The 27,579-nt window shown below is 35.5% G+C and overlaps 1 protein-coding gene across 1 annotated transcript in view; it reads right to left on the bottom strand.

Annotated features, from left to right (window-relative positions):
* The window catches only part of ERBB4 (erb-b2 receptor tyrosine kinase 4), an 833,670-nt gene that overhangs the window by 50,364 nt on the left and 755,727 nt on the right, over window positions 1-27,579 (bottom strand). Inside the window, exons 20-21 of the mRNA XM_027873426.1 lie at window positions 7,418-7,573; window positions 5,397-5,472 (exon numbers count right to left, since the gene is read on the bottom strand). Coding sequence (XP_027729227.1) covers window positions 5,397-5,472; window positions 7,418-7,573 — 232 coding nt within the window. The remainder of the gene's footprint in view (window positions 1-5,396; window positions 5,473-7,417; window positions 7,574-27,579) is intronic.

Here is a 27,579-nt window from a genome sequence, read left to right as displayed (position 1 = left end):
TCTATCTCTTTATCTATACATATACATATATACATATATATATACACATATATATCTATACAAGTATATAGATATACATAAATGCATACATATACAAATATCTATATCTATCTATGTATCAATGTATAAATCTATCTATCTATCTATCTATCCTTGTAGAATTCAGAGTCTTTTTCCCACTATGAGGAGACATTAAGGAAGAACATTAGTGGAAGAATGGCATATATTATAGAGTTACATTGGAATGGACATATTATACACTAAATGTCACTAAAGGCCAAGGATGGAAATCAGGAACTATGAGTAGGGGTTAAAACTTGGAGGAATGGAAGGAAATGAAAAGATTTGTTGGTAAGAAGGAAAGTATAGGCTAGGCAAATGACAGGTTATGTTAATATAGCACATTAAAGCTTACACAGTTATCAAATACAATGTCTCATTTGAGCATCACAGTAAGAGTAAGATAGTATAGGTATCATTATTTCCATTTGCTGATGAGTAAATTGAGTCTTAGAGAGATGGAATGACTTCCATGTAATTACTAAAAGGCAGGGCCAATATTTGAATAGTGCAGTCTAATTTGGGGAAAGCAGATTTCAAAAGGTTCAAATGCAAGGTAGATAGGATCCCATAGAGAAAAATGCTTTTAGGGAAGTTAGCTGAGGAGGATTATGAAAAATATTCAAAAATGAAATCTGAAAATACAAAAAGTTCCAATGGGAAGGAAAAATGGGATTTATCCAATTATCCAATTACACCAATATGGATGCCCTATGAACTCAACAACAACAGTAACAATACACATATACTCAGAGAATAGCAGTAGATGAGATGAACATAAAAATGTTATGTTCCTTTAAAAGTAGTATAAGCAATGATAAAGCTCAGACAGAGCTTAACCTGGTTAGAGAAGCCAAGGACTACAAAAGTTTTTGCTTTTTTAAAGCTATATTTTTAGGAAAAGAAGGATCAAAGAAAAGATAGGACCTTTGCTTGTGATGGATGGGATGATAAGTGATAACTCGGGGAAGGTACAACTGTACAACTTTTATTTGTTTCTCTTCATGCTGCAAAGGAGAATGACCTTTACACTAAACATGACAGAAAAAGGAACACTAACAGGGGGTTGATACCCATGGTAAGTAAGGCAAACATAAGAGACTACCTAGCTGCCCTTAATAAATTTAAGTCATCTGACCCAGATGAACTACTACTCAGGTCTGACAAGAACTGGCAGATGTGATTGCTGAACTACTGTCTGTGCTATTTAAAAGACTGTGGAGAATAGGAGGTACAGCATTGGAAAAGGGCAATTATTATCTTGATTTTCAGGCAGGTAAGGGAGTAAAGTGTCATTGATAGATTAATAAAGGAATATATCAATGGATACATTGTTAATACAAAACAAGTGTGAATAAGGAAGCTAAGTATTGAGATATAAGTCTAATCAGTAAGTCAGCCAGTCAATACACATTTATTAAGTGCTTACCATGTGCCAAGCATTGTGTGAAGCTGTGGGGATACAAAGAAATATAACACAGTCTCTGCTTTAAAGCACTTTACAGTCAAATGGGGAATACAACATGCAAACAACTATGTAAAAACAAGATATATACAGGATAAATTGGGAATAATCAACAAAAAGAAGGCACTAGAGTTAAGGAAGATCAGGAAAGGATTCTTGGAGAAGGCAGGATTTTAGCTGGAACTTGAAGGAAGTCAGGAAGCAGAGATGAAGAGGGAGAAAATTCTAGATAGCTGAAATGCCTCCTCTGTTATGAAGCTTTCACTGATTGCCCTAGTTGTAAATGATCTTTCCTTCCATCAATAATATATATCATTCTGCATTCCTGTTAGATGCTACTCTGAACTATAGATCTTATATAACTACTTTGTAATAATTACACAGTATTTAATATTTTCTTCCATCAGCCAACAAGCATTTATTAAATCATTGCTTTGAGTCAGGAATGTAATATCTGTGCTATATCCCCTGATAGGATAACTTATATGAAGGTAGGGATGATACTTTAGTTATCTTTGTTGTATTTCCCTTAATTCCTCCCATTATGGTTTGCACATTGTAGGTGCTTAATAAATGACTAGTAAATGAAGATAAAAATATCTTTATCTTTATTATGAATCTAACTCTAACAAATAAAAACTTACTTCCTTAAATTACTAGAATTTTGATTTCATCTGGAAAGGTAGATACCTAGTGAATGTTAGAAGACAGTTGATGTTAAAATTAGTCCACTAATCTTGACATTAATTACAGACCAAACTTAAACTTGTAACATATACACTACTATGCACATAAGATGACTCTTAAACCTTCCACCCTACAAATGTAACTGCTAATCTGCAATATAGACAAGGACATATTTAAAAGTGCTTTTCATAAGATATATGTATATTTTTCCAAATGGGTTAAGATGGTAGTTGTGGGGGAAGAGTGCTTTGTCTATTAACATGGAACATCTATTAGCGGATCTATTTATTAGAGCCACATTTACAGTTCCATCACCAACAGGAATCATTTATTTGTTTGAGCTGAGATCTCCTTCGTTTGTTATAGCGGTTGCCTATTAACAGGAAATTATGTGCTTTGGTTTACCAGTATGTGTGAATGGCACAGTTTGACATTTCCTCCCATGGCCTCGTCTAGCTCCAAATTTTTAAGAAATTATAGGTACTCCACTAAAAATCCTTCTTAAATTTTAGTGTGCAGAGTTAATAGTTACCATCAGGCAATGGGGAGTCAGAAACACTTTGCACAGGAGGAAGATGCAATCAGGATTGTATTTTAGGAAAATTACTTGGGGAGAAAGGTGAAGGATGGATTGGAAAGAGGAGAGACTACAGGCAAGATGGCCAAGCAGGAGGGTGTTACAATAACAGAGGTAAGAGAGAATAAGGCCCTGGCATCAGTGTGGATCGAAAGGAAGAGACAGATGGGAGGTCCTCTGTGGAGGTAATGAAAAGGAAAAAAGGGATTCAGAATGACTTCAAATTTTTTAGTCTGGGACACTGGAAGAGTCATAGTACCATCAACAGAAATAGAGAAGGAAGTAGAAAGGGTGGCCATATGAGAGATTCAGTTTGAGGCATGCGAAGTTTGAAGTATGTGGAATATTGAGGTAGAAATACCCAAGGAGAAATTATAAATATGGCACTGGGGCTCAGGGAGAAAATGGAGAGTCCAAAGAGTCTTTCAAGTCATCTATATTGAGGTGATAATTGAAGCCACTGGAGTGGATGCCATCAGTAAGGGAAAGAGTATAGGGAATCTGAACAAACACAATGCTAAACAACCAGCAAAAACATAAAATACAATTACCAATTACCATGGCACAATGAAAAAGAAATGACTAGTATGGGGTCAGAAGGTTAAATGAGGTTGTTGTTTGTTTTTATTATTTTTTTTATTTGTTTGGTTTTAGTGTTGCTATTTGCTTCCAATATGGCTTTCTGCCAGTCATCTAACCTTTCTGGGCCTCAATTGTATATTCTATAAAATAAGGGCCCTGAACAAGAACATTTTTGAAGTGTCCCATCTATGTCCAATGATAAATTCCTATAATATCTCTAAGGGGTTAAACACAGGAGGCTTCACGTAAAAGGGGAGTCATGTACTGAATAAGTTGTAAACAAGCATAAAACCTCTCCTGCTTTTTTTTTTATCATTTAAGGATACATACACATCATGGCAGATACATATTTATTTTTACAAAAATAAAGATGCTCCCAGTAGCAATTTTCCACAATGTGCATTGCTGAACAAGGTTATATGTAACTTTCTCTGTCTTGGAAGTCTCCAGCAATCACTGATGATATTTCTTAAAGCATTTTATGGATTTGGTTTGATGGTTTGTGCTGTGTTTCAAAACAGCACACAAAAACTTCTTTCTCTCTCTCTCTCTCTCTCTCTCTCTCTCTCTGTCTCAGCCCCCAGGATTTTGCAGTTCAATACGAAAATAAATAATGTAGCACAAGTAACAGAATTTCTCCCAACAGACAAACTTTAATATTAAAAATGTGACTGCTCTCCCAACATTTTGTCTTTTTTTTTTTTACTTTAAAGGTCATTTAAAATTTGCCTGCAGCCTTATAATAACATTTAGCAGGCTGTCACTTCACATCCAGGGAGAGACAGGTAAAATATTACATATGTGTATATATATATGTATATAGCATATATATAGATCTACATGTACACACACATGATAGACGTGTTTTCTCCCTCATTCTTCTCACTAGCATATAGCAAACAAATTTTGTCAGCATTTCCTGCTGCACTCTTCAAAATTACACATGAAGAGAAGTTTGTATTTTCAAACTGAGATGGCAAGATTTGAGGGGCATGAAGATTATAGAATTTTAATGGCTTATACGTATCAAAGAAAGCTGTTTTAAAGCAATATCATTAACACATCCCCACTCCTTGTCTGGGTAACGAAGACAAATTAGTTTACTTATCAATAGTCATTTTCAGTAGTCCCCAAAGGGTTAGGGTTACATGAGATATCGAGCCAAAACAATAGTCAGATGGATATGGCTTTCAACCACATGCTCTAATGTAGAGTGGATGGCATGCTTAGTATTGTTGATGGTAAACTGTTAGTGTTGGGTAGCATGATTTCACTAGGGAAGATGGAGCCCTATACTTGCTCACACCTGGAATGACTTAAGTGGCAAACACTCTCAGTTTGCTAAGCAGCTCATGCTGACATAGTTAAGAACAATTAAATAAATGTCCCGTTTTTAAAAATGCACTCAGCTTCAGTTCCGATTACACATCATCTGACCTTTCTGATTGCTCCCAAAGTTATTTGTGAAATTAAAACCAAATCTGTAGCTAGTAATCTCTCTCTCTCTCACTTTCTAACTCCCTCCTTATTCAGTGTTCTCCCCCATTCTCTTCCATGTTTGCTCTGGTATGACAAATTCCCTTTTATCTGACTGTAATACAGAAACTTCCATAAGCTAGAAAATATTTTTTGACATTCATTGCTTTTAGAGTTAGATTTTCAAAGAGTTGTTGAAAATTATGGCCTTGAGCCATATGATTCCATGAATCTGTGCCTAAACTAAAAGAGGCTTCTTTTTTCTTCTCAGTCACAATGATCAGCCAAAGTGCTACCAGACTAGAGCTAACGGCAGACAGCCCAGCAGGGAGGCTGCGATATTACATTTTAGTGAGAAGGGAAATAACACAGAAGACAGGTAAAGATACCATTTAGATTTATTTTTTAAAAAATGTAAGGAAGAGAAAACACTTAACTCCTTTAGGAAAAGGGGTTTAATGAATATGTACCACTAGCACAATAAAATGACTTGGCTTTGGAAAAGCTGAAAACACCAAAGCATTAATTCACAATCAGAAATTTACTAACCATAGCTCCAAACGTCACTCTGATGAGTGAATTTCCTATAGTGGATACACTCCAGGGCCATCCATTTAATTGGCATCTAAAAAAAATAACAAGGAAATGAGAGTTTTATAATTACATAAAAAGCCAATCTTGTTTTCATTCTCCAAATCTGATTATTTTAACTTGTCCATACCTACTCCCATCTACATAGCTCTATTTATTTTCTAGGGTAGAAAACAAGTGCACAGATGAAGGGTGGTTCATAAAATATAATGTAATATCCTCCAGGAGGATACAAAGCCTATGCTTTATAAGAAACACAAAGTCAAATATACTAGGCACCAGTTAATATAATCTCAGGCTAATATCATCAATCCAATATGGTAAACTCACAACACTGAATCCAAATATTCTTTTTTATGCTTGCAAAGTTGATCAAACTTTGTCTATTGCTACCTACAGGAGACTTCTGGAGATCCTAATAGCTTCTAAACTTTTTATCTTGCCAACAGGTCTGGCTGTGCTAGATCATTTTCCAATCTCTTCTCCAATTCAAATTAGAGAGCAGTGGCCTTCTCTTTACCCCTTATCCTAATTAACCATCTTGGAAAATGTGTACTGTTTAGAAGGGGAGCTGGACAAGAGTAAATGGATGGAATATCTAGCACAAAGTCAGCACCACTGTTGGAAAAAAGTGTCAGAATATATACCTTCCTGCTGGGGGTCAGAAGTATCATCTCTATGTATGATCAGAAAAATTATAGAACAAATATAATTAAATTCACTAGAACAAAAATAAACACTTGTACTATGCAGTTGGAAGTTAAAAATGAAACAGGACTTTAAAATCATAAGTGGTTGGCTGCCCACCAAGGTGACATCAAGGTAACTCTCTGACAGAATCATAGCATTCAAGGAAAGGGAACAGCACCCATGTGGAAGGTAATTTCCCCAAAGGCAAGAATTTAGCATACTTTATGGACTAGAGGATACTCAGTTGAAGAAGCAAGTTTAAATCGCCAGTGGCTTGATAAAGACTTAATGATTCCTAGGTATTTAAAGCTGTAATGAATCTTACTTTAGACAAACTTTACAGCTGTATATACTCAAGAACATTAAAGATATATGATTTAAGCACTTCTGGGGCCTTCTGTGCAATCTTGCTATGTGATCTTAAGCCTTAACATTCCCAAGTATCAAGCTCTTGAAATCCAAACTATAAATACTCAATTTATTTTATGCTAATTCTCATTAGCCTAGAACAGATGAGGGTAAAAGTAAAACTGTTGTAAGATTGACATTGTTTATGAACACTGTATTAATTTGACCTTTTAAAGGGTCTTGCATTTATAAAGACATTTATAGGAAGTTTTAATGGAAAAAAAAATCACTTGCTAAAATTTTACAGCCTGCTAGTTGAACAAGAAGATTCCTGGGAAAGCTTGAATTTCAGAAGTACAGAGTATATATACATATAGCATATGTTGGATATATAAATGGTTTTCCGTAAAACTCCTGGATATGTTTACAAGCTTTTTAAAAATAAATTTAGTCTGGTGCAGGGAAAAGAGCCTTGAATTTAGAGTCAGAAAACCGAAGTTTAATGTAAGTTCTCGTTCTTTCCACTTACGTGTTCTTAGATATGATTTTCCTTCTCTCTGGATCTCAGTGTACCCATATATAAAATGAGAAGGTTGGAGAAGGGATTGCTAAGCTGCTTTCCAATTCAAAATTTTACCCACAAGGCAACAAGTACTTATCGAGCACTTACTGGGTGCCACGCATGTGCTCAGTTTCTGGGATATAAATAGAAACCAAAAGCAAGACAGTCCTTGCCTTCAAGCAGCTTGCAATCTAAAGGGGAAAGACAATATTTAAAAAAAAAAAGCTAAATAGGGTAGAGGGCAGGAGAACAAAGCCTCTAGAGTCAAGAGAGGATCACAGAGAATTGATTTTTATTTTGTTACTAAGACAAACACACAAATGAGAGATAGTCAAACACTTCATATTTACTAGTCTTGCTTCTAAACAGCAATACTCACCTTCCCTCCATCAGCATTATATTCCTTCTCATCCCCTTCTAAGAGTCTGGCCAGACCAAAGTCAGTGATCTTCACATGGTTTGGTGACTTCACCAAGACATTACGAGCTGCCAGGTCTCGATGAACAAGGCGCCTCTCTTCCAAGTACATCATTCCCTGCAAGAACAGCCAACCCCAATCAATCATTAGTTATATCCAGTGCTTTTCTTTTCTCCTCTACAACTGATTGATTTCGCTTTCTCTTGAAAGGACTTAATCTCTCCCAAACGAAGCATGAAGGCTGGCTATTTTCAAAATTCTCAGAAAGCTGTGGAAAAAATAAATCTCCAGATGTTTCTTGACTTTTTTCCATTAATATCATATAGGGAAGAATATGATGCCTACATATGGGGATCAATGGTTGTTCATTTCTCTTAGCCTATATAACCTCTTACAAGAAGCCTCACTAATGAATCATCCAGGTGTCTTAACTGATAACACCCCAGTTGACCATCTTCCAGTCTCCTAATCATTTTCTTCCCAGATGAAAGACTAACTTCCTGAACTTAAAAAAAAAATAAAAAAGTTTACATGATGTTTTGCAGTATCAAGATCATCACCACAGTTTAGGCCTATTAATTATACTAAAAAGAACGGACCTCTTAGGGTGTTGGAGGCCTATAATTTCATAAAGAAACTTCTATGACATTAGTAGTCATTATGAGAACCTACAGATGAAATTATATGTTTTATAATTACCCTCAACATATTCTTTAATACACTGACTCCTGAAAACACATAAGGTCATTCTTTAAAACCTATTGGTGAATAACACAGTTAAAAGCACATATAAACTGGAAAGTTCAAAGAGGTACAACAAGCTATTAAAAAAGAAAAAATATTTAGTGTATATATATGTGTATATATATATATATGTATATAGACATTAACTGAATAAATTCAAGCCCTTCTGTGAATTACAATTAGCTCTGGAGAAGGGAATCCAAGAGCCCTCAAACAAACTCCATTGAAAATATTTTGGTGACAGACACAATGAGATAATTTCAAAGGTGCATATTATATTGCACATCACTGAAGGTGGAGAATGATATAATGGTGAGAGAATAATTAAAGGCAATCCAGTCCCTGTATCAATGGATTTCAGTGGCAACAGACATCACTCAATATGTAACAATTATTATAGAGATATGGATGGATGAAGTACACCTTCATGCCAATTGCAAATTAATGCTGTTGGCAGTCAACATTAGAACTGTGGAACTTTGAAGGATTAACAATTTCTGACATCAAAACAAAAGCTGTAGAAAACAGACAAATAAATCACATAGGTCATGCAATTATGGACTGCACACCAGCCATAGGAGGAAGTAGAAGATTGCTTTGGAAGGCATCATGATTCAAACCCAGTATAAATGCCTGATAAACAACACCAATAAGAGATACTGAATAACAAGGTCCAATCAGTCAGCAACTATGACACCCCATGAATTGGTGGCATCTACAAATACTCTTAAATTTCTTAAATCATCACAGAATCAAGGATTTATGTGCTGCTTTTCTTATTTCTTGAACACCAGTTTTCCTTAGGCCCCTCAAAATAGGAAATTCCTAGAAGATAGAGAATCTGAAAAAACATATATATGGTTCCTTCTACCTGCTAAAGAAACATTAAGTCTTCCAAGTAAAAGAAATTCCATGATTTTAAGGAAAACATTCTCAAATTTCAAAAACTGGTTTTGGAGCATCAAAGAAAAGCCACTTTTTTTTAATTCCGTCTTTATATCAAGGTGGTGGACACATTCTGATGTTGAGTTTCATCAATGTTGGACAATTTACATTTGAGGATAGAAACCAAATATGTGCTTCTTAAAGTGACATGAACACTAAAAACTAATTGTTTGGGAACATCAGACAAGCACTTCTTAAATACTGACAAGAATTATAATGTGTATTTTCATCTTTATTCAGCAGTAGGGCTTTGTGTGACTAAATCTGTCAGCAAGACATACCCTTAACATATACTAGCTGTGTGGCCATGGGCAAGTCAGTTTGGTGTTATTAACTCTAAATTCTGAATATGATCTGAAAAACTCTGGCATCTTTTCCATTTTATCCTGTAGACTCAATGTCAGACATCTGATATGCTATAATAAATGACAAGGTTCATTTTTATTGATTCATATAAGCTTTTGCTTTACAGTAAAAAGAACTAAAGGATATCAGGTGTATGCTCATTATTTTCTCTCTTCTCTAAAAATTACTATTTGTCACATAGGATGGCTGTCTGGGAGAGGGTGGGGAAGGGATGATTGAAATAACTATGATGATGTAAGAATAGAAAATATCAGTAAAGATTTATTAAAAAAAAAAAAGAACACATGCCCAAATAGGTAAGTAATAAAAACATTAACTTCAATGTTTCCCAAAGTACACTTCCAGGGACCTTGGTATACCATATGATATGAATAGGGGTTCTATAAGAATATTCTTATATTAATACTTCCCTTCTAAAATAGCTAATGTGTAAAAGATTTTATGTATAGCAATTTTTGAGTATGAATATAGTTTTTATTATATGTATCTTGCTTCAAAATTTCTCTAACTTCCATTTATCTTGGAGGCATTCTATAACATCAGACCAACTCCTCCCCAAAATCTTCATTGAATCAGCATTCATAGGTTTCTTCAATACATGTCAAGGTCAAAAGTGTTCCGTGACAAAGCTAGTTTGGAAAATGAAACTTTATCAACACCACCATCTACCTAATATCCTCTGCATTACCAGGAACCATTAGAGTGTTGGTCTATGGATTAGAGAATTGTACTTAATGAATTTAAGCTCTTTGAGGGCAGGCACTCTTTCATTTTTTTGTCTCAGTCTCCAAAGTACCTCACATGGTTATCTGGAACCCAGTAGAAACTAAAAAAGTACTTGATTAACTGAGGTCTGCTGACTTGATGAGAGACAGTATAGATCAGAGACTTGGATTGACTCCGGGTTCATAATAGATGGTACTACTAAAATAAATAATGTTATTAGGATTGTTGCTTCATTTTTCCCCACTAGAAAATACCATTTGAGTTCCATTTGCTGCCTACATATGTTAATATACAATCACTTTCTAAGTCAGGATGTTATTTTATTAAGGAGTCATAGGATTGTTAGAAATAGTGGTGACAAAAAAAAGCAGGTGAATGAAAAGAAGTCATCTTAAATTTAATGAAGGATGGTGACAGGTTTCAAGGTGGAACAGATAATAGAAACAGAAGAATGCTAATTCTAATACTGATTCACTGTATTAATCTAGGAAGTCCTTATGACTACATAGCTTTAGTTATACTACAAGGCAACAATTACCACAGATACAAAGGCTTATTGTGAAGATAAACAAATTCATTACTGAAACTAATGTAAGGTTGTGCCATTTGAAGAGTTCCTTCAATGAAAAAAAAATTCTATTTTGCAAAGAAATGGTTTTCTCACCAAATATTTATGAAAATGTGTATAAACACTGTACAATAAATTTATTCTCCATAACTGCCATTTAGAGTGAGCAAGTTGGCCTCGCAGTCAGTAAAACCTACCACTAGCATTATACTGTGTCATCATAGGGAAGCCTCTTACCTTCTCAATTCCCCTAAACAAATCTCTACAGCTATAAGTTACAGATGAGTTACTGTTTGTATCATTGGAAAGAGCATCAGTTCTGGGAGTTTTCACCATTGGAATCATAGCAATGAACCCACACCCCACAAAATTAAAAACAACAACAACAAATTTTTCTCATCCAATTTAAAAGAAAAGTTATTGAGCCTTTTGGAATATATCAGAGTTAAAGCAAAAAAAAAATCTTTCCTTTTGTATTAAGCTCAGTCTTTCCCTCACCATGTATGTAGGCACCATTTGGTAATAATGTGTATCATATACACCCTATGAAGTACCCATATTTATTATCCTTTTCCCGCAATTTGTATAACACAGAGACAGTGGATACTAAAGAAATACTTATGGATGATGATTATGGGATATATAATCAATATATCAAATCTGATACATAGAGATAACAAAGGAAAATAAATTTTAAAGTAATCGCCATTAAAAATAATGTATTTATTATCACCTGTAGATAATGCATTATGGGGCAGTGGACAATGAAAACTACATTTGCTACCTTTTGGAAATAAATAAGGAATTCAATAAATATTTAAATTATCAGCAGCCTCTTACACATGAGGATCTAGGAAACAATATCTAGGAGAGAAAGAAATGTCAAGATTATATAAAGTATTTATTTGGGGAGGGGTTATTGATTATTTTGAAGCAATCTCTTCAGATCTGAAGTGGCATCTCCAATGCCCTGAGACTACAATCAATCATTTTCTGACAGGAAAATGCCATAAAACAAAATGAGGCATCATATGATAGCAGCAAATCAAAATACCTTGGGATTCAGGAGAGAAGAGCCCATGCCCTCATACCCTGGAGTGAAGGCAGGCCTTGGAGTTTACAGGAAGCACTGCAATGCAGCAGAAGAGACTCCTAAAATATCAGAATTGCTGCAATAGCAGATGTACAACAGGGCATATCCACACAGCAGTAAAGCCAAAGGGCACAAAATAAAAGCAAGGCATCATTTCCACAAACTTAGCTTTGGACCTGGTCTCAGTCAGAATCTAGTCACACTGTAGGTCTGGCTCTTGAGGTTTCCTTTCTGGAAGATGTGTGCGCTGCTTTTTTACTTTATCACCCAGAAAGTATTTCTGTAAGCAAGGTATCAGTCATTTGTCACTGAGTACCAGAGGGGAGTTATCGGGCAACAATGTTTTGGGGGCTTTTGTCTAGTTCATGATTGAATAGTTGCACAATGAGTTTTATCCAGAACTGTTCAGACATGACTACTTGTCTTATTATACCTTTTATTACTTTGTTTAAGTCTTGCTTATTTTATTTTAGTTAACATTTTCATTCCTTAAAAGGTTTACCAGAGTAAATAAATGTAAGTTAACTTAAGGTAATCTAGCTCCTTGACTTTCAGAAATCTGTCCGAAATTCACCTCGGGATTATAGTTGAAATGAAAGTTTTAATCTCTTTTTAGAATTGATTCATATAAACTGTTTAATAATAATAATAATGATAGTAATAACAATAATAATCCTTCTGAATTTAGAAAAAAACAACCTCCATCTTTATAGGGAATTAAGTCAATGACTCTTTTCTTGCTATCAATATATATTTTATATTCTCAGGAAGAGTCTTCATTCTCTAACATAAAATGCACCAATTTCTTTTAAGTTAAGGGAAAACAGTTTATCTACCCAGTCCTGGGAAGCTAAAACGAAGGTAAGAGAGACCTGACTTATTCTGATAACTCATGCTTCCCACATCCAGACCACGTGACAGTATCATCAAATAGATATGTGAAGCTAGGAAATTTCAAGTGGCAGTCAGCTCTCACAGACGTTAATCTCTAAAGTTGGCAGGAGGACATTTTCCTGTTTTCATTCTAGTAACCACAAGCTTTCTTAATAACAAGAAGCTTCAGGAAAGCTGGTTTCAAATGATATTCTCTCCTCTTTTCTGCCTTTCCCTCTGCAATAGCCATACCTCCTGGGCAATGAAAAGAAAAAAAAATCAACTCTACTACTTACTGTAGGGTTGAAGGTAAGTGCATTTTCACTAAGAGAAGAGACCTACCCTTGCCCTTTGTTGAGGTGAGCAACCTGCTTCCTCCAAATAACAAATAGATGGAAAAAAAACAAAGAAGATCTATAACTGAGACAACTGCGTGAGAATTCCCACGGGAGATGGTTGGTTGTTGTCCTTCGCTCTTGAAGAACACCAAAATGACATCACTATGCTGGAGTCAAGTTACAATGTGCCCGACTGTGGCGGATCAGACCAATAAGAAGAGCTTGGAATGCTCCGTCACAGGTTGGGCACAAACAGTCCATGTGAACTTGTGGGGACAACACAATGGAATGAAAAGAACAATGAACTGTAAGTCAAGAGATCTAGGATTCACTGTCGTATCTGCTGTTAACTCGCTACACAACTTTCGACAATCACTTAATTTATCTGAGCTTCAGTTTCTTATGAAAAATGAGAACATTAGACCAAATGAGCTCTATAACCTTATCAGCTCTAATATTCACTGATAACTATCTTCCTTACTTTCATCTGAGATCCTAAAATAATAGGCCACTCTCATAGCAGTAGAGTCTCAAAGGATGAGAGATAACTCTCTCCAAACAAGAACATTGCAGTAGATACACTGATCATTCATTAAGATTTCTTTCAGATTCACCTTCTAGTACAGCTTAACCTAAAGGAAGTCATTCATTAAATAGTTCTTCAGTTCAATTCAGGACACTTTTTTAATTATTATTGTCAAATTTGTTGCAAATCACAATATAAAGATTAAAAACAATGCTGGCCTTCCCTCCAAGGAACTCGCAATCTATTAGGACTTAGGGTTTTGGTAGGTAGGAGGATAAGATCTTTACATCAGTAAGCCTCATAAACTAAAAAAAAAAAAGAAAAGAAACAAGAATGTGAGAGGATAGAAACAAAGGAGTACTCTAGGCAAATTTGAAGGGAGAAAAAATATAATTTGGGGAACATGAGGCTTCCTTCAAGAGGTAGCATTTGAGCTAGCCACTGAAAGAAACTAAGAATACAGAAAGGCAGAAATGACAAACATATACAATAAGGGTATAAACTGTGGTTCAAGAATGTGTGACAATGTAACGATTTCCCTGTTCCCTTTAGTTTGGTTGGATTGTCTCTTTGGGTTTTTGGGTGAGTTCACTCCTGAGTGTATGTTCTATTGGATTGGCTTCAGAGGTGACCTTGCTACCTTATGATGCCACGAGTTGCTGTGGCCAGTGAAGAATTTGTTGAGTTATCAGCTCAGAGAACTGAGGATTATTTAACTTCATCATCCTTCTGAGGATATATTTAAATGCATTTTAATATGTGTAACACATAGTTCTTAAATTATCCTTATAATTCAAACTGACTTAATGGAACAAATGATATCATAACAGGGTTGATGGGTCACTTTCCTAGTGATACACTTGTTCTGGTCCCTTAACTACATGCTCAACATCCTGCTAGGCACTTTGACACCCATGATGGGTGAAGGGTGGGAGGGACTGTGTTGAAGAAGATTGACCACTGGTCCAGGAAGAGCCACTCACTCAGTAGTCTTTAAGTGGAGGGGACAAAGTTTCTGCTCTTCTTTTTCTTCCCCTTTTTTGAATATATAGTTGGGGATTCTGATAGCGAGTTCTTAGATTTCTAGTAAGTGGGATGGGAATTTCTCTCCCTTTCTTGAGTTCCTCAGGGCATTTTTCTTCAGGTCCTAGTTTCTTCTTCTGTAAAAGGAGGTAACTGGACAGATAGCCTCTAAGACCTCTTTCAACTCTTGCACTATCATCCTATGGCGCTAAGTAGCCACAATATGGCAGCTAAATACACACGGCAGCAAAAGCTTGCTGGTAGCAAATCCCCAGGTCTCTCTTCTGATTTATGTTTCTTTGCCTGAGCACGGGTGACCAAAAAACAATTATGAGAAGGGGTCCCTGGCCTTGGTGGCTACTTCATGAGTTCAAGAAGTTCAGGTGCTGCTTGTCCATTGGCAGGTATTGCTTATCAGCAGATCATAAGTGGGAAAAGGGCTCCCCTGATTGCCCCTGTTAATATTTTATCTTATGTTTTCTAAAGTATTTGTTTTTATTGCTGCTATCTGTACACCCTTATTTAATCTCTGGTAACACTAGAGAGAGCCGTTATTGCATCATATGTAAATGACAGGTCCCATAGTCAGAAATATTCGCTTTTATGTCCTGAGATATATATGTGTATATAGATACAGATAGAGATAGATAGAGATAAATAGAGATTTAGATATAAATACACACATATACACACATACATATATGTGTGAGCATACACATCCACATATATGCATCTATGTATATATACCACATACATATACATGAATAAACATAGATATATACACACATACAAGTACACACACATATACATTATAGTTTGTGTGAATATGAATGTAGGCAAGTGAGTCATTTCACACCTCAGTACTCCTTGTCCCCACTCCCAGTAGTCATGAATTATGGATGAGCCATCAATCTCCATAAACGGGGGGAGTTTCTACACTAAATGTTCCTCCAAAGGATGAAATTATGTGACTAATTCAAAACACAAAAAGAAAACAAAAACTAAGAATCCTGAAGAATAAAGTGTTATATTACTGGGTGTTATAAAGGATATAAAAATACATAATTCCTATACAGAGAAGTTCATCATATGATGTGTAAGGCAAGAAATCTATCATTTAAACACTGAGAATACTATAAGACCATATATGTAATCAGACTCAAAGTTTGTAGTATAGGGTTGAAGTGCAATATGGATTCAAGCAGAGATAGATCATTGTAGCAAGATATCATCATATTCTTAAAGGGAGATTAGATTTGCTCTGGTGAGAGGGAAAATTTCTTTATTCTCAAAGAGTAATTTATTCACCCTGGTTTCACAGAGGATTACTTATAACAATAAGAGCTTAGATCTAGGAGAGGTGATTTCTCTGGTATAAGGGAATACCCTGGTGAGGAAACTATAAATGCAAGTCACCTCCTTATATTTTTAGATAGTTGCCTAGAGCATTGAGAGTTGAAGTGACTTGCCTAGGGTCACATACTTTTTATGTGTTAGAGATAGGACTTGAATCCAAATTTTCCTGGCTTTAAAGCTAACTCTAACCATGTTGCCTCTCAGAACAAACTAATAGTCATGATTACCATATTGATACTTAATTATATTAATTATAAAATAAGGAGTGGCTAGGTAGTGCAGTGGATACAGTCCTGCAACTGGAGTCAGGAAGACACGAGACAGATGCTGACTATGTGACTTTGCAAGTCTATTTACTTCTGCCTCAGTTTCCTCATCTGTAAAAGGAGAATAATGATAGAACTCACTTCCTAGGGTTGTTGTGAGGATGAGATGAGATAATATTTATTAAGTTCTTAGCAATCCTTAAAGCTCTCTATGAATGCTAGCTATTATTATTATTATTATTATAGAAATTATAATATTCATTGTGAAATTGTTTAGAGCAATCAACAACAATGCAATACTAATTTTAACATATTTTTCTGTAACTTTATCCTAACAAAAAAGTCCTTTCAACCAAGGCAATTATTAATATTTCCTATTAAAAAAATAAGAGAGTTGATAGATGTACTAAAAGCCCTCAATCAGCAGTTAAGCATTTACAAAAATATTATAGGAACAAAGTGGCATTCCTTCACTGAATAATAGTAAAGGCTGTCAATAGATAAATGTTATTGAATTTGTTGAATGTAAACAAAAGTGATTTACCTCCATATGGAGCCTTTGAAATGGCTAAGATCCAAGAGCAGAATCAAAAGGCCCTACATGGATAACATCCCCAAGGATTCAATGAACAGTATGTTGAAAAGAAAACATTAAAAAATGATGTAGTTATGCAGATTTGTTTATTGTAGCAAGTGGTTTATGATAGCAATTTAGGAACAGGTCATTGCTAACAAAAATTAGAGAAAGTTTATTCTTAAGGGATTCAGATTTTTTGGTTGATGTAATTTATTCAAGAAAATGGTAGATATCATACAACATAATGCCTGTTGCCAAAATTTAGTATCGATGAACTACCTAGGGGCAGCACAGTATAGGGGATAAGAACTCTGGTCTTATAGACAGAAAGACTTGGGTTTGAATAGTGCAATGTATCCTTATTAGTTGTGTGGTCCTAGGTCAGTCACTTAACCACTTGATGCCTAACTTTCCTTTTCTGTAAAATGAGGGAATTGGTTTCAACAACCTCTAAGGTCAATTTCAGCTACCCATGATCATAGGATCCTATAACCTACATAGACACAATCCATTTGCCGGAATTATACATCAGAAACTCAATATCTTCCTTACACTAACACATGACAATTCACAATACTACAAAAACCAAATTATTGCTGACAATTCAACAAACAAGCCATGCTAAAACCAGAACACAAATCACAGAGAAAACTATTGGCCATAACCACTCAAACATAATATTCATCCATAGAAATTTAAGAATGACATTTTAATAATTAATATTTAATCAATATTATTAAAATAATATTTAATACATTTAATAATTCAATAATGTCATATTAATGACATTTAATAAGGATGTTATTTAAATAATTATTTAGGAATAATTTAAGAATGACATTTTAATATTAAATAAGTATTTAATAATACTGAATTCTTGTAACTTCCAAACTACAAAGAATGAAAAGCTTTCAAAATAGAGAGACCTAGTGGGAGAAATCAGAACCATGTGGGAACAAGACAAGGTACACACCATCCCTATAGTCCTGCTGCTACTGCAGCTGTCCTTCAACTTCTGTCAGTGAGTTTATATTTAACTGCTTTTATTCAATTACAAAAAGGAATAATTTTATTCACCTGTCAAATAGTCTACAGAACAGAAAATATGAAGGAATAGTAGCAAGATAGTAACTTAACCCAGGATCACTTGTGTTTGATCTCCATCAAAAATGACGTGAAGAATGAGACAATAATAATTTTAAAATAATAACAGAATTCCAATGAAAAAAATGAAAATATGATAATAACTTCAACAAATAAGTCATAATTATATAGCACTTCAAAGTTTTAAAAATGCTTTCTTTACAAGAAAACCTATGTGGTGGGTAATAGGAAGGAGGTGGAATTATCAAATACCAAATGCTTATGAATGTAGCCATTGAATTATGTTTGCCCCAGGAAGGATTGATTTCTTGAAGAGGAAAATTTATAAGAATTTGTAGAAAAAAATCACAAGTTCTACTTGAATATGGAGGCAGGACAGAGACAACAAATTTCAACCTACCCTTTTACTTTGCCAAAGGAGAAATGGACAGAAATTCTGTCTGGTCACACTCCTGATCCTGTCAGAAAACAAAGAGGCATCCCTGGGGGCATGCATCACTCATCCCTGAAACTGGCTTCACCTATAGCTTCCTTTCCTTTCTTCTGCTTTTTGTTTTTGATTTTCATTATTTGCTTTAAATTTGTCATTTACATTATACTTCAGAAATTTAGGCCCTTGGCAAGCTCTTTGTGTAAGCCAAGTTTGTGAGTGGTGGTACTAAAAACTAAAGGAGGAAAAAAAAAAACAACTCTATTTGGGGAAGAAAAAAACCATTCAGTTAAACAATACTGATGTGAAGTCATTGCTTCTGTATAAAATAAAATGTGAGTAAAAAGCTCATCTCACAGGATCAGCAGAATACTAAACATGCCACCTTTATTTTTTTTCCCTCCCATTGACCTCTTGCCAATACAATTACAATGGGAGGTGTATATTGTGTAGTGCATGCACTCTCTCCAAGAAGTGTATTTAAAATGGATTACTTCTGCTCCTTAGGCAGGCGATCAATAGAGATGTGGGTTGCAGTAAGTACAGAGATGTCTGTGGGCTGTGGTCGTTATCCTCTGTGTCTCTTTAGAAATTAATTAAAAATCAATGAAGCGTGCAGCCTATTAATACACCAACCTCTAGATTAACAGATACAAGCTCAGCCTTTCTCTGTGCCCAGGCATTGTGCAAATATATTCAAACACTTTAGGAGCAGCACCACATTTCTGCTACCATTATGACAATAGAACAGAGCTGAAACACAACCTTCTTAACATTATGTGCTTCTACTATCTGCACACTACTGGTCTATAAACAATAAGGATTGATACTTGTCCATTTCTTCTTTTTTAATCTGACAACATTAGCTTTCTCTGAAGATGGCCTCATTATAAGCTGTAGTTCTAGCACCCCACATACACCAAAAAGATCTCAAGACCTAGTAAGTGGGGATTACCATACATTCTGCATTAAAGAAAAATCTCATTTAAGAGTCCTAGAGATTCTGCACCCATCGACATAGGCTGGCTTCTTTCTATAAGGGCCTTCTGATGAATGGGTGGAATTCCTAGAACACTAGTTTTTCATGAGATCCACATCCAGTCTTCTCTATCTAAATCTTTATGTATGAATAAAGGGACTGAGGGGCCATATCCAATTGAGACTCCTTCCTCGTTACTCCTGCTACGGCATGGTGGCCAAATTGACAGCTTAACTATTTCTGCTGCACTTGCTTCTTAATTTTTTGCACATCATATACCCTGCCTTACAATTATGTAAATTATGTTAAAATGTAAATAATTATGTAATTATGTAAAAAAATCAAATAACACAAACCCACAGTGACCTTGATTTCTGGCACTAGTGACACACATTTACCTAAGTCTAGTTATTTAAAATGATAAAATCTTAGAGTTGTAAGAGACCACAATGCTTGCCTGCTCTAACTTATCGTTGAATGCAAGAAAACCAGTTATAACAAAGGTTGTTGGTTTTTTTTTTTTTTAACATTTGCAAAACACTATACATGTTGGCTCATTTGATCCTCACAACAATCCCATGAGATAGTCTCTAGTATTATTCCCATTTTATAGATAAGGGAACTGAGGCTGAGAATGGTTTAAGTGACTTGCCTGGAATCACCCAGCGAGTAATTATCTGAGGAAGGATTAGAACCCAGGTCTTTTTGACCCCAAGTCCAATGCTCTATCCATTACACCACCTGATTGATTTCAAGTTATTATGGCACCTTTGATAAACTCCAGTGAATTTGATTTACCACTTTCTAGTGTAGCCCCGAACCACTCTGGAACAGTTTTAATTGCTAGGTAATTCGTCCCTGTGCTGAGACAAAATGAATCTCACTAACACTTTCACCCATCCATCATAGTCCTGGATTTAGTGGCACCTGAATGAAATTTCAGGAAAAGATTTAGGTACTTGGAGAGCAGGCCTGTATTATCTGCAAACTAGCTTTCAATATTCAGGAAATCTTTCCCCATAAGAAGCGTGGGGTCTAATTCAGGAAAGAAACGCAGACCTGAAAGGAAGCACTAAGCCCAGTGCTTGGCACACAAGATACTCTTGTTATATGATTGTTGACTTGACAGCCATTGGAAGTAAGTGTTAGAGCTAAGATTTGAAACTAGCTCCTCCTGGAGTCCAACTCCAAAACTTTGCCTCTGAATGTCACATTGCCTCTGAATACAAATGTAATTGATATGTAATTGATTGCTTCTTACTACTACAAATTATATAGATATAGATATAGATATAGATATATATGTATATATATATATATATATGGAGAGAGAGAGAGAGAGACAGAGAGAGAGAAGGTTAAAGATTTTGTGCTGATTAGTACTGAGACTGGGCCTGTGAGTGACTAGCTTAGGAAAGATGTGAAGACATAGTCTCAAGTAGGAGAGTTTCAAGGCCAGATCACTATACATTACACCAGAGGTGTCAAACACGCAGCCCATGTGGTTCACAACACTCTTAAGTGTGGATGAATTGGACTAAAATGGCATATATATGCATGTATGTTTTAAACTTAATGCTTTTAGATCTAAAATAAATTTCCTTTTTAAAACTTTCAAAGCATTACAAATGTAATGTCCAGGTCTAAAAGTTTCAGACATGGGTATAACAACACAAAAAATATAAATCCTATTAGAATACGTGCTGAGCAAGTCGCTGTACTATATTATGAACAAGAACATTTTTCTTTATGTATACTAGCATATGATTTTCATAACAGTTTGGTTTCATAATAACTTCCCTACATTGTTGTTGGCAAGAAGCTCATTCCTCCCACTAGGTTTAGTTCTTCTAGACCAAACAATTCAGAAGCATATGAGGAGTGTTTTACTTTCCTGGTAAACAAAGTTTCGATGAAAGGCTCTATTTGCCCTCACCTATGAAAAAAAAAAAGAATAAAACCCGTAAAAACAATAACTGAAAACTGGAAAAAAAAAGTAGAAAGAGAATAGAAGGATTTTATTAAGCCAATGGCTTTGCATTACAAAGAGCAGTGGGGTGATTTTACTGTCAATCCCACTCTATTTCAAGCCCAAACTTTTATATTCCTCTACAATTATATTAATGTATGGCAAAGGGGGACTACCTTTATCCAGTTTCGCTGTATTCTGTTCCATAAAAAACACTCTGATGCAAATTTAATGCTTTTATCTTCTATGACAAGACTTAGCTCAGTCTGAAATAATCACTGTATTAACATATTTTTTACCCACTCAAAGTAGTTCAATTCATTATTATAAAAACAGCAAGCTTCCCCAGTCTGTCATTAATTCCCACTGTTTTAATTACAAGAAAAAAATACCCTATGGAAGGCTTTTGTGGATAATGGCGCCGTAAACACAATCTTATGCAAAGCTATGAAATTAAAACTGAGTACTTTTTTTTTCCTACAGTAATATTCTGGCAGAAATAACATTTTTTGGCAAAAAAAAAAAATAATTCTGTTAATACATAATTGCTCGTCTTTTGGATTTAGTCACAGAGAGGGATTGTTTTGCAATACACATTACTTTCCAGTGTTTGGAAACACATGTAGACTACATTCAAGGCCAGGATTTTCATAAGACAGCTCAATAGCATCTGTTCCGAATTATAGCAGAGTCAGTTTTTCCATGTAGTTCAACCAAAACTTATTTCTTGCTTCTGTACATTATTCTCTAATGCAAATGAGAAACTCAGTGTCAGAAATTTCAAGGCTACTCAAACTTTAAACTAAAGTGCTAAGGGAAAGTTACACAGATAAAAATCCAGCTTTCTGACCTAAGGAAAAAGCAGCCTATTTTATATGGAAGTCTCTACCATGTCGGAAACTTCACTTGCTACGTATATGAAAAGGGGCACTAGATCAAGGAGGGAATGGGAAAGCTAATGGGCAATTTTTTGCATTTCATCTTAATTTAAAACAGGCCACTTTAGGTTAGAAATGGGGGAAAAAAGCCCTTTTTTATTTCTTGAGGAGCAAAGTACCTGAGCTTCTCAGGACAGTCAATAGGCTACTTGGAAAGACATACTGAACACTGGAATCATGGAATCTTCAAATTATAAAGGATTTTTAAGGTGACCCTCTATGAAACCCTCAAACGTAGGAGCTAGTTTGTCCATATGAAGCAAGTGGGTAAGTGTTGAATAATCAGCTCTCTGAAAAAAATGTAGTTATGAGATAATTTTAAGTTTCATCTCCATAATTGACATTTTCTACATCGTTTTCTTAATTCTAGACAGTCAACAAGACAAAAAAAATCAAGTCCCGATTTGTAGTGCTTGTCAAATTCTAAGGAGTAAATGTTCATAATGAAAACTTAAGAATCATCTTACCATATTCATTAGGAAAATAAACAATATGAAGCTGAGTCCAGCACATCTCTGGGCTTCCTTCCCTCCCCCCTTATGGTCTCCAGTCAGTTTGTAACCACACGTAGAAATCTTTGTGAAAAGAAACAAAGCCTGAGATAGTTGCAATGCAAATACATTTGCTATGTAAATTTAAAACAAACAAGAAAATAGAATTTCAAAACATTGACTCAGTCTAAACACCAACCCAATTCAGAAATTCCCCATGTAACTTGCCTGCCAAAGAACCACATCCAGTGATTGCTTAAAATCTTCCAGTGATATAGAAGTCATTATCTTAAGAAGTAGGCCATTCCTCTTTTCTTAGTTCTAATTATCTCTATATTGGTCAGGAATTTAAACCACTATTAATGTTTACCTTCCAGAAAAAAAGATCGACATGATTCTATACTAGTTGACCTTGGGCTTCAGAAATCACAATTACAGAATGTGTATTCCTGTTGAATTAATTAACTAGGCAAAATCTGAGGAAAGGACATCAGAAGACATGCAAGACAGCTGAAACACACCTTTTTCCTGCCATTATTAGGAAGCAATTGCAAAGAAGCAAAATATATCTTTCTAGCAGAAAATGTTTAAAATTAATAAGAGACTGCTTGTTTATTGGTGAGGAAAATAAGATAATTAACAGGAAGATTTAGGCTATTGTGGAAGAAGATTTGGGGAGGGGTGGGAATTAGAGCTGTATTCACAGCCCAGAAAAAAAAAAGTCATTTGGGAAGATATTTTTTTAAATTCTATAAGTTCTCAGAAATTAGCAAGAACTCTTACTGAATCCAGCATGGATTGATAACAAGCATTTATGAAGTGTTGATGATGTGCCAGACACTATGCTAATTACTAGGAATACAGATACAAGTAAAAAGAATGATAACCCCTTCCCTCAAAGAACTTCCATTCTGAGGAAAGACAATACAGTTATCATTTATTCCTTCCACATTGCAGGGTTAGGGGCACTGCACCCACCCCCCATCTGTAAAACAACTTCCTGCCAGAGAAGAAATCTGAATTATTATTATATTAAAAGATAAAATATGTTGCTATTATATAATACTATACATATATTTTTTGCATTTCTGAATTTCTAAACTTTTTTTGTGTTGTCTGCTGGCCTTCGCATATCATCTGTGACTTCTGCAAAACTCCCCCAAAATTCCCATTTAACTTTTTATGCTGACCCAGGATATATTGAAACCATGATGAGGAAAGTTGGATGTGGAAGGGATGACTGCATATAAAAAGAAGCTGAAAAGGGAGAAGGGGGAAGGTACCTATGTGCTTGATAAAGATGTCCAGAGAGTCAGGAGTGGAGCCCAGAAAGCAATGAAGCAGTGAGCATGTCTTGCCTGGGCACTCTTCTTAAAATAGAGATTCTAGGAAGAAGTGATCAAGCAGAGGCAGATGCTTCCTGGGTGATCATCCTGGGTAAAAAGGCTGCTTGGGTTATGGTAGAGAAAGCTGTCCAAAGCATTAGGATTAGAGCCCAGAGAGGAATAAAGAAGTCAGTCAGTGATCCATCTAAGGTCATTGCCTTATGAGCAAACGTGTTAGTATCTTGATAAGGATTCAAGCAAAAGAGTCAACCTTCTGGAAACCTCAGAGATTAGATGGTTTCTAGAGTGCCTTCTTACATATGGAAGCTGTGGGAAGACTTTTAATCGTTAGATGGGACTTTGGATATACATCACCTCATCCAACCCCTTCATTTTACAGATAAAGATGCTAAGGCTTAGAAAGCATAAGACCCAAGTTCACAAAAATAATGGTGGGAAAGCAAATACTGCAACCTAGGATGCCTGACTCCAAGGTCATCACTACAGCATGATGTCAGATGAACAAAATCTGTGATCAAATTGGATAAGAGAAATGAATCTTTCAGGATCTCTCCTTCCATACATGGTAGTGCTACATCATTGTGTGAAGACATTTCTATAAGTTACAGTAATTCCTATGTATTATATATAAAAATTGCATGTATATATGCATGTATGCACATGTACATTGTGTGTGTATATATACACATATATATACATATATATATACATATATACATACATGAAGTTAGAATAGAAAAACAGAACAAAGGTAGAAATGCTTGAGCACCAGGAGCTACTAATGCAGTAGTTTGCGTCAGCAATGTATATGCAGGAAAAATGATTAAAAGATACCATTGGCTCTAAAGAAGAAAAAGACAAACAGAAATTATGGATCATGAGAAGCAGAAATGACACTTGGATTCTTGCGATATTTGAACTAGACATGTGATTTAATGAGCATAGGGAAATCCCAGCAAAGAATCAACTGTTACATAGTTCATTATCTTAGAAAGTTGATTAGGTCACTGACATGTTAAGCAACTTTCCCATGATTACAAAGTCAGAATGTGTCAGAGAAGAGACTTGAAGCTCTCTTCTTGACTGATGTAAGCTCTCCATCCACTATGTTCCATTGCCTCTTTGTGTGTGTGTGTGTGTGTGTGTGTGTGTGTGTGTGAGGCAATTAGGGTTGTGACTTTGCCCAGAGTTACACACCTAGTGAGTGTTATGTATCTGAGGCCGGATTTGAAATCAGGTCCTCCTGACCCCAGGGCCAGTGCTTTGTCCACTGCACCACCTACCTGCCCCTCCACAGCCTCTCGATCAGATATTAACATATACTAATATATTCTGGGGGGGTTAATTTCAATGTTCAACCAGAATATCAATGAGAAAACGCCAAGTGTGAGTTTTCTCTTTTCATGCCTCTCTTAAAAGTTTTATATTGGTCTTTAAAATAATAATTATAATAACAACATCAGCTGGGCCTATACTTACTGATACTTTTCAGTGTTTGCATTTCCCCTCTCTTATCACCACACCATTGGGTCTTTTCACAAAATAGTTACTTACATCTGATGTTGGGATCAGAAATTTGCGTAGTTAGAATATTTAGTCAACGCATGTCTTAGCTGATTGCCATCATGAGCAAGGCACTTATGCTAGGCCCATCACGTTCCATTTCCTACTTGTTCTTGCCTTCAAACTGGAGGAGATGACAATAGACCTGACCTAAGAATGGAGAATGTCTGTGAAATGTCTATGGCATTTTTCAGGGTACTTAAGGGTTCATTTCCTAGATAATATTTGTTGAATCAATGCATTTGACATAATGAGTCAAATCAACTTATATATGTATATATGAGTATACTTATATTCAAAGCACTGTTAGATGCTAGAAACAAAGATAGAAATAGTCTCTCTTTTCAAGGAATTTAATTTGTTGGGCAGAATATGGCATGAAAGTATAATCCACGGCAAAGCACAATGATGGCAGGCACAGGACAGATCCAAAATACTTAAGGAAAAGAACACAAACATATGAGGGAAGAAGAAAGGCTATATAAGGAACGTGACCTTGAACATGTCTTGAAGACATAAGACTAAAGAGGATGAGGAAGTACATCCCAGATGTGGAGGATGGTTTGTATGAATGTATATAAGTGATGGTACTATCAACAGAAGTAGGGAAGTTTAAAAGAAAGATGAATTTGGTTCAATTTTAGACATTCTAGATTTGAAGTGCCTTTGGAGCTCCCAGGTGGTCATATCCAAAAGACATGTGAAGATAAGAGATTCAAATTCAGAACAGAGATTAGGTCTAGATAGATAGATTGAGAGGTAATCAGCATAAAGATAACTGATCTCATGGAAGGAGGGAAGAGAGGAAGGGAGACAGAGGAGAGGAAAGGAGGGGAATTGGGGAAAAGGAATGAAGAGGAGATATTGTAATAGAGTAAACTTCCATTTAGTGATAAAAATGAGAAGAGATCTTATGATCCTATCTTGAGGATATGGCAGAGTCAAATGAAGCATTTTTGTCTGTTTTTGTTTTGTTTTGTTTGCTTCAAAGGAAGGAGAGATGGACCATATTTGCAGATACGGGGGAAAGTAGGGATAGATTGAAGATGAGAGAGCAGAAATGATCAATGCATTCTGAGAGATAAGGGAGGGGATGGGGTCAAGGGCAAATATGAATAGTTAGTTAGCCTAGGTAAGAATAGTCACTTAATCCTCTGAGAATGGAGCAAAGGAAGAAAGAATAGGTCAAGAAGCAGAGATTTTTCTTGAATTGTGGGGTAAGGGAGATGAGGGAATTCATGATGGATGGCATCAATTTTCTCACTAAAATGGGAGGGGCAGTCACCTGCTGAGAGCAGGGCTGGGTTAGCATTGGGGGTTTAGGGAGAAAGATTTGGAAAAGCTGCTTTGGGGGGGTAATTGATCATTAGAAATGAAGAAAAAGCAGCCATAAGGCAGAAAGAATCCAACTGAGGTTAGTTAACATGAATTTGTACTGAACTCAGTCATGACTTCCTCCATCAGCATTCTATAACTTGGGGGTAGGAATGGAAACGGTTGTTAAAAATAGCAAAAATAATAGTTAATATTTGTATAACACATTTAGTTTATAAAACACTATATATGTATATATATATGTATATATATATACACACAGGTGTGTGTGTGTGTGTGTGTGTGTGTGTGTGTGTGTGTATGTATGTGTATGGTCTCATTTGGTACTCCAAAAACTCTGGGAAGTAGGTGATATTATTCCCATTTTACAGATGAGAAACTAGAAGCTGAGTAAAGTTTGATGACTTGCATAGGGTCACAGAATTAATAAGTGTTTGGGGCAACATTTGAACTCGAGTGTTACTGACTCCAAAGCCAGTTCTGTCTATGTATGTATGTATGTATCTTTCCTTTCTATCTATCTATCTATCTATCTATCTATCTATCTATCTATCTATCTATCTATCT

Source organism: Vombatus ursinus, unplaced genomic scaffold (genome assembly GCF_900497805.2).
Source record: "Vombatus ursinus unplaced genomic scaffold, bare-nosed wombat genome assembly UNPS02014802.1, whole genome shotgun sequence".
Lineage (NCBI taxonomy): Eukaryota > Metazoa > Chordata > Mammalia > Diprotodontia > Vombatidae > Vombatus > Vombatus ursinus.
The sequence above is the reverse complement of the archived record's forward strand: the minus strand, read 5'-3'. Positions and strand labels throughout refer to the sequence as shown.